A 13,950-nucleotide genomic window follows, 5' to 3' on the forward strand; every position below is an offset into this window, starting at 1 on the left:
CTAAGATTGCATTGGAGGTGATAGTGAAGTGTCACTAGTTTGGACACCCCTCTCATTCCAGGAACCAATCATGAGACACTGAGTGAATTGAGCCTATTACCTGTGGAGTTTAGAAGAATACTAGGTGATCTCATTGAAATGTATAAGATTCTGAAAAGAGGGAAGACGTGGAGATTGTTTCCTCTGGCTGGGGAAACTAGAACATGGCACAGTCTTACAAGAAGGGGTGATCACTTAAGACTGGGATGAAGAGAAATTACTTCACTGTGTTGTGAATATTTGGAATTCTTTATTCCAGAGGGTTGTGGATGCTCCATCATTGAGCATATTCAAGGCTGCGATAGATGGACTTTTGGTGTCTCAAGGAATCAAGGGTTATGGGGAGCAGGCAGGAAAGTGGAGTTGAGGCAGAAGATCAGCCGTGCTTATATTGAATGGCAGAGCAAGCTTGGGGGGGCGGGACATATAGCCTGTTTCTTAGGAAATGTGAATTTTACTGCCCTCCCCATCTTGATTAAAAACCCCTGGATTTAAAATAGTTTCCAACTAGTTTATTTTTATTTTCACCTGAAAATTGATAGTCTTGGTAATTTGTCTGGCTTTTCTGAAATACAGCACTTTTTTGAGTTTCATGAGATTTGGTTGTGTGTGCACCTTTCATAGAATTAGCATAGGAGGAGGAGATTTGGCCCATCATGTTCATGTCAGCCAAAAATGAGCTTTTATAATTCTTTCATGGAATGTGGGTGTCTGGCTAGGCCAGCATTTATTGTCCGTCCCTAATTGTCTTTGCAAAGTTGAGGTGAGCTACATTCTTGAACCGCTGCAGTCCATGCGGTGTAGGTACACTCACAGTGCTGTTAGGGAGGGAGTTCCAGGGTTTTGACCTGGCTAAGCAGCCTCATCCCGCTTTCCAGCTCTTGGTCCATACCCCTGTAGGCTACAGCACTTCCAGTGCATATCCAAGTATTTTTTATAAATACAATGAGGGTTTCTGCCTTTACCACACTTTTTTAGGCAGTGAGATCCAGAACCCCATCATCCTGTAGATGAAAGGTTTCGACTGGATTCTTTAATTCTTCTGTCAATTACTTTAAACTATACCCCTTATTATTGACCCCTGTGCTAATGGCAATAGCTTTTTCCCATCCACTCGAGGTGGGCCCCTCAAATTTTATATAGGTCAATTAAATCTCCCCTCAGCCTTCCTGCCCAAAGAAAACAACCCCAGCCTATTCAGTCTTTCCTCATGGCTAAAATTCTCTGTTTTTGGCAGCATCCTTGTAAATCTCCTTTGGTGCAATAACATCCTTTGTGTAATGTGGCGACCAGAACTGTGCACAGTTCTCTAGTTGTGGTCTAACATGTGTTTCATACAGTTCCAGCATAACCTCTCTGCTCTTATATTTTATGTCACGACTAATAAAGGAATGTATTTCATATGCTGTCTTAAACACCTTATCTATCTGCCCTGCTGCTTTCAGAGATCTGTAGGCAAGCATTCCAAGGTCCCCCTGTTTCATTAACTTCTCAATATCCTACCGTTTATTGTGTAATCTTTTACCCTCCCCAAATGTATTACCTCTTACTTTTCCAGATTGATTTTCATTTTCCCCATATCTGCCCATCTCACCAGTCCATTGCTATCTTCCTGCAGTCTACAGATTTGTTCCTCGCTGTCAACCACACAGCCAATTTTTGCATCATCTGCAAACTTTTTAATCATGCCCACTACATTTAAGTCTAAATCAGTGGTATATACCACAAAGAGCAAAGGATCTAGTACTGCACCCCACAGAAAACAGTGTTATTGAGCCCTGCAGGGCCCCAAGGGAACTGCCTTCTAATCACAAAAACACCCACTCACAGTGCAGAAGAGGCCCTTCGGCCCATGGAGTCTGCACCGACACGTGAGAAACACCTGACCTACCTACCTAATCCCATTTACCAGCACTTGGCCCATAGCCTTGAATGTTATGACGTGCCAAGTGCTCATCCAGGTACTTTTTAAAGGATGTGTGGCAACCCGCCTCCACCACCCTCCCAGGCAGCGCATTCCAGACCGTCACCACCCTCTGGGTAAAAAAAGTTTTTCCTCACATCCCCCCTAAACCTCCTGCCCCTCACCTTGAACTTATGTCCCCTCGTGACTGATCCTTCAACTAAGGGGAACAGCTGCTCCCTATCCACCCTGTCCATGCCCCTCATAATCTTGTAAACCTTGATCAGGTTGCCCCTCAGTCTTCTCTGCTCCAATGAAAACAACCCAAGTCTATCCAACCTCTCTTCATAATTTAAATGTTTCATCCCAGGCAACATCCTGGTGAATCTCCTCTGCACCCCCTCCAGTGCAATCGCATCCTTTTTATAATGTGGCGACCAGAACTGCACACAATACTCCAGCTGTGGCCTCACTAAGGTTCTATACAACTCCAACATGACCTCCCTACTTTTGTAATCTATGCCTCGATTGATAAAGGCAAGTGTCCCATATGCCTTTTTCACCACCCCACTAACATGCCCCTCGGCCGTCAGAGGTCTATGGACGCACATGCCAAGGTCCCTTTGTTCCTCAGAACTTCCTAACGTCATGCCGTTCATTGAATACTTTCTTGTCAAATTACTCCTTCCAAAGTATATCACCTCACACTTTTCAGGGTTAAATTCCATTTGACCATCCCGCCTATATCTTTCTGTAGCCCAAGACACTCAACCTCACTATTAACCACCCGGCCAATCTTTGTGTCATCCGCAAACTTACTAATCCTATCCCCCACATAGTCATCTATGTCATTTATATAAATAACAAATAATAGGGGACTGAGCACAGATCCCTGTGGTATGCCACTGGACGCTGGCTTCCAGTCACTAAAGCATCCTTCTGTCAACACCCTCTGTCTCCTATAACTAAGCCAATTTTGAATCCACCTTATCAAATTACCCTGTATCCCATGTGCCTTTCCCTTCTTCATAAGTCTCCCATGTGGGCCCTTGTCAAAGGCTTTGCTGAAATCTATATAGACTACATCAACTGCACTACCCTCATCTACACACCTTGGTCACCTCAAAAAACCCAATCTCTGCCTTTCTATGTGATGATTTGTACTGTCACTCAGAATTTTTCCAATTATTTGCCTACCACTGACTGACCTTTAACATTCCAATCTACCCTTTCCTCTCTAAACAAAGTCCTCCAGCACCATGCCTGTAGCTGGAGAGGATTTGGTAAAGATGGTCAGAGCCTCGGGTATTTCCTTCCTTGATTCTCTTAGCAGCGAATTTATCTACTTTCAAATATGCTCAACTCCTTAATGTTTCCCCTCTGTGTTTATCCCATCCAATACTTGACATTCCTTCTCCTTAACAGTATGTCTTCATTACCCTCTTTGGTAAAGAGGGGTGCAAATCATTCAATAAGAACCACGCCCATGTTTTGCACCTCCACACACAAGTTACCTTTTTGTCTCTAATAGGCCTTACCCTTTTGCCTTATTTATCATCCTGCTCTTTATGTATTTATAAAACATCTTTGGGCAATTCTTGATTTTACTTGCCAGTAACTTTTTCATGTTGTGCCCCTTTGCTCTCCTAATTTCAATTTTAATTTTACCCCTGCATTGTTAATCATCTTCCAAGCTTTGCAGTATTTTGCTCTTGGTAATGGACATAGACTCCCTTTTTTTTGCCTTTTCTACACTGCATACTTGTTGACATCCTGTAGGAGTAAGAGGTGGGGGGGTTGTGGTGTTGTGGTTGGAGTCCCAACCTTATTCTTCGTGGGACCATATTTGTAGTGATCCTTCACTATCTCCTTGAATGCTTCCCCTGCTTTGTCACTGGTTTACCTTCAAATAGCTGTTTTCTAATTTACTTTTGTCAAATCACACTTCAGCTTAGTAAAATTGACTGTTGCCCAATTTACATCTTTTACTCTTGGTCTATCTTTGTCCTTTTCCATAACTATGTTAAAATAACTGAATTTTGATCACTACTATCAAAGTGCTGTCCTAATAATACCCCTTCTGCTTGCCCAATTCATTCCCTAAAATGAAGTCCTGAGCTGCCTTTGCTATGTACTCGGCTATTTCCTGACAAAAAATATTCTCAATGCATTTTAAGAGTTTTGCCCCCCTCTAAATCTTTTACACTGATCATTTAATATTGGGGTAGTTGAAATCTCCTATTACAGCCCTGTTGTTTCTGCACTTCTCAAATTTGCTCTTCTAATTCCCTCTGAATTGTTTGGGGTGGTCAAGAGTTTACTCCCAGCAGTATGATTACCCCTTTTTCCTTTTCAGTTCAACCCATATGGCCTGATTTGATGATTCCTCTAACATATCAATCCTCTTCACAGCTGTGATTGTTTCTTTAACTAATATTGCGACCCCTCATTTTTTAAATCCCCCACTACCAGTATGAAAACCCTTTAACTAGGAATGTTGAGTTACCATTTCCACCCATCAAGCCATGTTTCAGTAATAGCTATGATATCCTTCGAAGTTCATCTGTGCCCTCAGCTTATTTGCCTTGTTTGTTGAACTTTTTCTGTTGAAGTATATACTATTAATACTGGTTGCCACACTTGAGGAAGGATGTGAGTCTGCAGAGGAGATTTACCAGAATGGTTCCAGGAATGAGGAATCTTACCTAAAAGATTAGATTGGAGAAGCTGGGTTGTTATCCTTGGCGCAAAGGAAATTGAGGGGAGATTTGGTAGGGATGTACAAGATAATGACACATTTAGAATATATGGACAGGGAAAAGCTGTTCCCATTAGCTAATTGTATAAGGACAAGGGACACAGATTTAAGGCTTTGGGCAAGAAATGCTTCTTCTGTGAAGAAGAGCCTGTTTATTCAGTGAGTGGTAATGACCTGGAACTTGTTGCCTACAATGATGGTCAAAGTAGAGCAAACAATTTCAAAAGGAAATTAGATGCACACTTTAGTGAAATTAACTTGAAAGGCTACGGGATAAAGTGGGGGGAATGGGACTGACTGAATGGAATTGCTCTTGAGTTAGCATGAACTTGATGGGCCAAATGGCTGCCTGCTGTGGGATATGGTGCTATAATCATTGAACAACTACTTTGCTGTAACTTTTGTTTCCTCTGCATTCCATATTCAGTAATTTTCTGCCTTCCATTTCCCGATTTGCTTCCCACCTTTCGTATCTATGCTCAGGTTCCCATCTCTTTGTCACACGAGTTTGAACCCTCCACAGCAGCACTAGTAAAACTTCCCGCCATGATATTGGCTCTGGCCCTATTGAAGTGCAGCTTGTGCAGACCTCTTCCAGAACTGGCCCCAATACTCCAGGACTCTAAAGCCCTCCCTCCCTCACCATCACTCCACCCATGCATTCATCTGCGCAATATGCCTATTTCTGTACTTGCGAGTGTGTGGCACCAGGAGTAACCTGGTGATTGCTGCCTTTGAGGTCCTGCTTTTTAATTTCTTTGCTAGCTCCCTAAAATATGCCTACAGGATCTCATCCCTTGTTCTGACTTTGTTGGTGCCAAAATGGATCATGACGTCTGGCTGTTCATCCTCCTCCCTCAGAAGATGCTTCAACTGCTCAGTGACATCCTTGATTATGGCTCCAGGAAGACAACATACCATCCTAGAATCATGTCTGAGGCTGCATGTATGCCTGTCTGTTTCCCCAATTATTAAATCCCCTATCAATATCCTGACTTTCCTCTTCACTGTGCCACTCCATGATGCTGTGGACTTGACTCTGGCTGCACACCACAGAGGAACAATTGCCCACACCAATATTCAAAACTGAATACCGGCCTGGCCCTCATTCCTTATCTGGTGGTCATCCCCTCTCTGCCTGCACACATTCAAACCGCAGGTTGACCACCTCCTGGAATGTGCTATCCACTTGGCTCTTCACCTCACAAATAGGCTGCAGTGGCGTCAGCTGCTGCTCAGGTTCTGAAACCGGAAGCTTGAGATGCTCCAGCTGACGATACTACTTTCACGTGTGGTTACCCAGGACACAAGCATTCTGGTGCTTTCACATGACACAGGATGTGAGTTCAGTGGGACTGAGATGCCCTGTCATGTCGCTTACTAATTAAATTTCTTAAATTAAAACAAAGTGCTGGAAATATGCAGGTCTGGCAGCATTTATGGAACGAGAGACAGAATTAATGTTTTGAGTTGAATATGACTTTTCTTGATAATTCAATTTCTTAGTTTAACTCTCTGCCTTAACTTGGAGAGAAGGAAAAACAGTAATGCCAAAAAATTGCTGATCTGTTGTCTTGTCACTCCTTGATTTTTTTTTTGTTTTTGATTTGCTGAATATATACTGCTGCCTCCACTGAGGCTTGCATGTGGGCCTGGGCCTCCTCTCCAAATATACTTGTGCTCCTGCCAGCTCTGCTCTTGCTTCCTTCACTCGGGTCCATGTTTTGTGAAATAATTTTCACTATTTTTATTTTTCACAACCAGTGAAAGATTGTGAAAGCCTAAGAGTTTTTATTGTAATACGTTTTGTTGTGGTCTCAACTCCATTTTCTTGTCTGCACCGCCCCCCCAAAGCTCGACTGCCTTGTCTATCAAAAATCTGTCCAGCTCAGCCTTGAATACATTCAATGACCCAACCTCCATTGCTTTCTGAGGAGCAGAATTCCACAGACTAACGACCCTCAGAGAGAGAGAGAGAATTTCTTCTTGTCTCCGTCTTAAAAGGGAGACCTCTTATTCTTAAACTGTATCCATGTATGTAATATACATATAGTAAATATAACCCTATACATATTTGCCCAGACATTCTGATCTCTGGGGGTCCGTACCTCAGGTGCCCCAGAAGAAGTGCTTGGGGATTCACCCAGAAGTCACAAGAATGCAAATAGGAGCAGCAGTAGACCACAGGGCCGATCTTACCAAATGGTAGAGCAGACTCAAAGGGCCGAATGGCCTTCTCTACAGTCCTATGTTCTTATCTTCACACATTTTTTCTTTTATGCACTTTCTATTATAATTTGAAGTTGAATATTGACTTTGAATGTAATAATGGAGTTTTCTATTTTGGAGTCCACCATACTTGCTAACTTCGTATGTCTTAAAAATGCCAAACAACAAGTGTGGTTCTTTGTTTTTACTGTGCTATTTGTTTTAACAATGGCACTGATGCAATCACTTTTCTAGGTTTTCTGTGCTGCCTGTTGTAATCAAAAGTGTAAGCTGCAGTATTTGGAGAACAAGGAAGCTCGTGTTTGTGTTGTCTGCTATAGCAGCATACAGAAAGGTAAGCGGCTCTAAACTTTTTTAATGTCTTTTTGCAATGTTAAGCTTGATTATCCATTAGTTAGAAGAATGCTTTTGTTTTATTGGATGGGTTCCTTCCATCTACAGGGAAAATCACTTTATTGTATGGAGGAGGATAACTCTTGGTTCTTGGTCCTGATGACTGCTTATTAAAATGAGATGTGTGAACATGAGATCAGGACAAACCAGGGAATCTCTGATCAAATAGGGTGCTAGCACTAACTTAATGAGGCTTATTTCATGAAGAAACAAGAATTGGGCATTGTAGTGACATATACCTGGCAATTGAACCATTCACGGTAGTGCCTTCAGGACGCTAGTTAGCAGGAGTACTGTTTGCACTTCTGGTCGCTACACTATAGGAAGGATGTGATTGCACTGGAGAGGGCGCAGAGGAGATTCACCGAGATGTTGCCTGGGCTGGAGTGTTTCAGCTATGAAGAGAGATTGGATAGGCTAGGGTTGTTTTCCTTAGAGCAGAGAAGGCTGGGGTGGGGGGGGAACCTGATAGAGGTATACAAAATTATGAGGGGCACAGATAGGGTAGATAGGAAGAAACTTTTCCCCTTAGCGGAGCAGTCAATAACCAGGGGGCGTCAATTTAAGGTAAGGGACAGGAGGTTTAGAGGGAATTTGAGGAAACATTTTTTCACCCAGAGGGTGGTTGGAATTTGGAACACACTGCCTGAGGGGGTGGTAGAGACAGGAACCTTCACAACATTTAAGAAGTACTTAGAGAGCACTTGAAACACAATGGCATACAGGGTTATGGGCCAAGTGTTGGAAAATTGGATTAGAATAGATAGGTGCTTGATTGCTGGCGCAGACATGATGGGCTGAATGGCCTATTTCTGTGCTGTTTAACTCTGACTCTAAGGGAGAAAAGGGGAGCCAATCAACAAATAAAATTACAATGTTTTAGCATAGTGGCAACAAAACCTGCGATAGGCTCTGAGCTGTTCAATAGCTAGCACTAGAACTGTCCAAACCAATGGATTACAATTTTTAAAAAAAACTCTACAAAAACCTTAACTTGGTAGTGCGACTAAGATAGTACGTTTAAGTCAGTGATTAAAAACAAAGTGCTGGAAAAACTCAGCGCTTCTGGCAGCATCTGTGGAAAGAGAAAAAGTTAACGTTTTAAGTCTAATATGACTCTCTGATATGTTCAATGTTTTTATGTTATATGAGTCTAATATGTTTAAGTCAGTGATCTGCAAAGAATCTCAACTTTAAACTTTGTATGTGAAGTAAATGGTCAACTTGAGTTTTTATGGGATACACAAACAAAAGGTATTGAGATGTGAAGTCAGTGGCTGTGCACAAGTGGATTTATGCTTTCCAACTTTTTGTGTGCTGTTATTGCTCTTGAACTAGGATGATTGTGGGACATTGTTTTAGCCTGTTTCAGGAAAGGGAATAGGAAAGTTGAACAAGATTCCTACCTAATTGTTATCCATTTACCAGAAAGCACGTGTGGATTTTGGAGGATAATGGGCTTATGATCCATGCAAAAATACCAACCAACAGTGCTGAACAGAAAATTAATGCAGCACTGCTGGAAATGGTCGAGATTGTATTGTCTTGTGCCTTCTGTCTGTATAGCAATTAAAAAGCAGAGCAGCTGATGAGCACAAACATATCTGCCACAGATGTTTATGCTGGCTCTAGCTTTCACTTCTGTATTTTTTTTTCAAGCTTCCAATGTTTATCTAAAATTATTTTCACTTAAAGAGCACAGTGGTGTGATGCAGCAAAATTGTGGTTTCTTCTACACCGTTGTCTGGAGTTTCACTTTGGATGCAGTTGGTGGTTTGGGTGGAAATTACCCTCCAGTTTCAGAGTTCTGAGAAATTTTTTTTGTGCGTCAAGTATCCACTCAAATAAATTTGCATATGGCTAACATAAATCTGCTGTGAACCACTACGATCAAACAGCATCTTGGAATGTTATTTGGAACAAAATTGCTTTGAAAATGTCCCTTGATAAATTTGAGTGAAACCTTGGCTCAATTTTAACAATACAGTTGAAAATGTGTTTATCACAAAAATAAGTATTTTTAATCATATGTTCTAATCAACTAATTGTGTCTAACCCAATTTTAAACAACTGAAAGTGATTTTATGCAGAAGCACTTACCAGTTATATTGTACAGTAGTCAGTTGTTTAGCAAATTAGAAAATATATATTAAAAGCTTTTAAACATGCCTATTAATGCCCTTATTGCCTAAAAGAACATTGAATTTTAAGAACCTTTTTGAAGACCCAAAAACAGGTGCAATGAGCTGTAACTCATAGTGGTGATTAATTTAAGCGCGGGGCGTGGTCAGTTTTATGGGTAGTCAGCTTCTAGCAAGATGTTTTGTATGCTAAGCATCCAACTTGTATGTTTAAATATTTGAACGAGAATAAATTGCAGAGCTATGAGTCAATAACAGAGAAGTGGGACTAATTGGATAAGCTGATTCAAAGAACTGGCGCAGGCATGATATGGAGCTAATGGCCTCCTCCTGTCCTGGTTGATTCAATGATTCCGCTGTTCTTTCCATTCCTATCACTTGCTGCATATGGTCAGAAATTAGAGCACCGAGGTGAGGTACTGATGACTTCCTATAAATTGAGGAATTTTATCCAATGTGAATCATCCTTTTTTGTGAAAAGGATAAGGTTGTAAGGTAATAACTGGAATAGGAGCAGCGAAGGGTGGGGGAATCTTGGCCCTTTCGGGTCTTTTCATTGCATACAGTTTTGGCATCAAATAAGGAGGGATATACTCATACGTAGGCAGCTCAGAGAAGGTTCACTTAAGTTAATTCCTGAGATGAAGGGGCTCTCTTATGTGGAAAGGTTGAGCAGGTTGGGCCCATACTTGAGATTAGAAGAATGAGGTGATCGTGAAACATAAAGATTCTGAAGGTGTTTGACAAGGTAGATGTTGAGAGGTTGTTTTCCCTTGTGGTGGAATCTAAAACTAGGGGACACAGTTTCAGAATAAAGGGCCAACCATTTAAGACAAAATGAGGAGGAATTTCTTCTGAGGGTTGTTGACCTTTGGAATTCTACCCCAGAGAGTTGTGGAGCCTGAGTCATTGAATATATTCAAGGTTATGATAGACAAGTTTTGAGCTGTAGGGGAGCTGAGGATTATGGGGAACAGACAGGAAAGTGGAGGTGAGGCTAAGATGAGTTCAGCCATGATATTGAATGGTGGAACAGGCGTGAGAGCTATACGGCCTTCTTTTGCTTTTGTTTCTTACGAAATGTTCTTATGGGCAGTGTGGTGGAGAAAGCACTTCAGTTGAACGAGTGTTGTGCCAGTACACTGTTTGTGATATTCATAACTTCACTTGCAGTATTTGACAAGTCTATGGATCTATGACCACCAGTACCTCCTCTCAAATTCTCTCTCACGAGCAATGTTTCCACAATTGAAATGGACATCTGAAAAATTTGCATGCTTCCTATTAAACTATCAAGTGACATTTGAGTTCAAAGAATAATGCTTTATGTTTTATTGAAGATGGGATATTTTAAGCATGCATTAACTTGTATGTTTTACAAATAATTTGTACTGCTTTGGAAAGAGTTGCAAATTATGGTGTTCATTTTATTTGGTCCGGGTTTTGCAGAGTAATAATGGTGAAACCATCACCATCCGTTGTCCTTGCTCCTCTGAAACTGACAGCAACTTATGGATACAGCAGTTAAATACAGAAGGTACAGAGGAGTCGAGCGAGGCAGGAAAGTGGAGTTAAGGCCAAGATCAGTTCAGCCATGGCATTGGATGGTGGAACAGGCTCAAGAGCTGTATAGCCTTCTCTTGCTCCAATTTCTTGCGTGTGCAGTTAAACACGGAAATTCACAAGTTGCTGTCAGTGCTCCTCTTAGGTGTACTGTTGAAGCCCCTGCATATTTCCATCAATTAGAAATCACCGAACTCAATGAGAATTTGCCTTTTTATACTTTTACTCTTGCCTTATTTTGCTCTCTCTAATGTTATATTACAAGTGAAGGATAATCAGTGCTTTGAAATTCCTGGTTTGCTGACAGTGAGAATGCTGCAATGTGATTAGTTGCTTATCTTGCTTGATTGTATCACCATTGCTGAATGCCTGGAGAGCCCCTTGTTGGTTTCCTTACCACCTGTCGCAGACCCAGTCTAGCAGCTATGTCATTTAGGACTCGGCCAGCTCAATCAGTAGCGGTGCTACCGAGCCACTCTTGGTGATGGACATTGTAGTCTCCCATCCAGAGTATATTCTGCACCCTTGCCATCCTCAGTGTTTCCTCCAAGTGATATTCAACATGGAGGAGCACTGATTCATCAGCTGAGGGAGGGCAGTACATGGTAATCAGCAGGTTTCCTTCCCCATGTTTGACCTGATGCCATGAGACTTCATGGGTTCGGAGTTGATGTTGAGGATGCCCAGGGCAACTCCCTCCCCACTGTATACCACTCTGCTGCCACCTCTGCTGGGTTTGCCCTTTCGATGGGGCAGGACATACCCAGGGATGGTGGTGTCTGGGACATTATCGGTAAGGTATGATTCCGTGAGGATGACTATGTCAGGCTGTTGCTTGACTAATCTGAGACACAGCTCTTCCAATTTTAGCACTAGCCCCCGAGTGTTAGTAAGGACGACTTTGCAGGGTCTGCAGGGCTGAGTTTGCCGTTGTCATTTCTGGTGCCTAGGTTGATGCCGGGTGGTCCATCCGGTTTCATTCCTTTCTTGAGGCTTTGTAGCGGTTAGATACAACTTAGTGGCTTGCTAGGCCATTTCAGAAGGCATTTATGAGTCAACCACATTGCTGTGAGTCTGGAGTCATATGTAGACCAGACCAAGGAAGGACAACAAATTTCCTTCCCTAGAGGACATTACTGAGCCAGATGGGTTTTTACAACAATTGGCAATGGCTTCATAGTCATCATTAGACTTTTAATTCCAGATTTTTATTCAATTTTTATGGCACAGTTAATGGTTAATGCTGAGTTCAAATCGCAAAGGGAAACTTGAAACAACTGCCATAACTTGTTTGCAGTTTGTATAAATTTCGAGATGCGTGCCTTGAATTCATTGTGGAGACGAAGTCCTGTATTGACATTGAGGATACCCTCCATCGTGTTTTGTGGCACTACCACCTTGCTAAATGGGATAGATTTTGAACAGATCTAGCAACTCAAGACTGGGCAACCATGAGGTGCTGTGGGCCATCAGCAGCAGAATTGTACTCGGACACAACCTGTAACCTCATGGCCCAGCATATCCCCCACTTTTTACCATTACCATCAAGCCAGGGGGTCAACCCTGGTTCAATGAAGAGTGCAGGAGAGCATGCCAGGAGCAACACTAAGGCACACCTAAAAATGCGGTGTAAACCTGGTGAAGCACAGGACGACTAGCATGCCAACCAGCATAAGCAGCAAGTGATAGACAGAGCTAAGCGACCCCACAACCAACAGATCAGATCTAAGCTGTGCAGCCCTGCCACATCCAGTCGTGAATTGCGGTGGACAATTAAACAACAGCAGATGTTATTTGCTGAGCAAGCCAAATCCCAGTGGGAAACTTGTCTTACGTTTTTTTGCATTTTGAAAACAAGGTAAAAAGCTACTGATTCCAGAAGCATAGAACCCCTGTAACACTTTTAGGGTTTTAAATTTATAAGATTTATTAACAAGAAAAAATACTTCTCAAGATTAAAGCTACATAGTTTAAAAAAAAACTTACAAAACATCGTGCAAAAAACTCACTTGGTCGGAACACAAGTAAACTATTTGTCAACAGCTCCCTTTGGATTCTGGGAGTTAAAAATCTCAGCAACATTACCCAAGGCAAAAACTGCTGTCACTTCAGTTCACACAGCTTCTCACTCTCTTCCACGCTGCATGGAGATCCAAGCAAGTTCTGAAACAGCCCGCATAATGAAACAAAGATTTTTTTTGGTTTGACTGGATGGCTGTTTCAGATTTTACACCTTTTCTCAGCACAGGGCTGGTATCAGGACATCTCCCCTCCCACCCACAACTTCGCTAAACACCTTTCCTTAAATATCATCTTCCCCTTTCATCTTGGATTACATTTTTCTAAGCACCTCTTTGAACTCAACTTTTCCGAAATATAAAAATCTTTTATGTTTTCCCATTGCCTTCACTTTGGAGTCAAATGAAATTTAATAACCTTCCCTTGTTTACTTATGAAACGTTTGTAAGTTGTAGAAGCCCCTTGTTACTTCTAAACTCCTTTTTGAAATTTAACAGCTGAGAAGTCAAGTCCCTACTTATAAAGCAGATTTCAAACCCAACCTATTTACTTATAAATCCAACTTCACCTTAGCCTCTCATTACAAATGCGTGCATCTAACCCCTTTACCTTTTTATCTCTCAACTCTCACAGACAAGCTGTTTCTATGAATCTCTTCCCCCCACCCCCACCCCACCGCCCTGCCCAGTTTAATTAATCATGGACCCACACACATCCTTCTTTACAGAATACCACCATATTCCCAAAATATTAAAAACAATAGCATCCATCTTCATGTTAATGCTAAAGTAGTTGTTTGGTGGCACAGAACTTGAGTATTGCTGGAAAAAAAGAGATGTCTAAGTTTTTGGTCTTGTACTTATCAGGACACGTTGTAAGAATACCAATATAAGGGGAAAACAACA

General features: G+C 41.8%; 1 protein-coding gene across 4 annotated transcripts in view; it reads left to right on the forward strand.

Annotated features, from left to right (window-relative positions):
* The window catches only part of LOC144694038 (zinc finger FYVE domain-containing protein 16-like), a 96,590-nt gene that overhangs the window by 15,535 nt on the left and 67,105 nt on the right, over positions 1-13,950 (forward strand). For all 4 annotated transcript variants that reach the window (XM_078564394.1, XM_078564409.1, XM_078564417.1 and 1 more), the window contains exon 4: positions 7,164-7,263. In XM_078564394.1, the coding sequence (XP_078420520.1) occupies positions 7,164-7,263 (100 nt within the window). The remainder of the gene's footprint in view (positions 1-7,163; positions 7,264-13,950) is intronic.

The sequence above is a fragment of the Cetorhinus maximus genome, chromosome 2 (assembly GCF_964194155.1).
Source record: "Cetorhinus maximus chromosome 2, sCetMax3.hap1.1, whole genome shotgun sequence".
Lineage (NCBI taxonomy): Eukaryota > Metazoa > Chordata > Chondrichthyes > Lamniformes > Cetorhinidae > Cetorhinus > Cetorhinus maximus.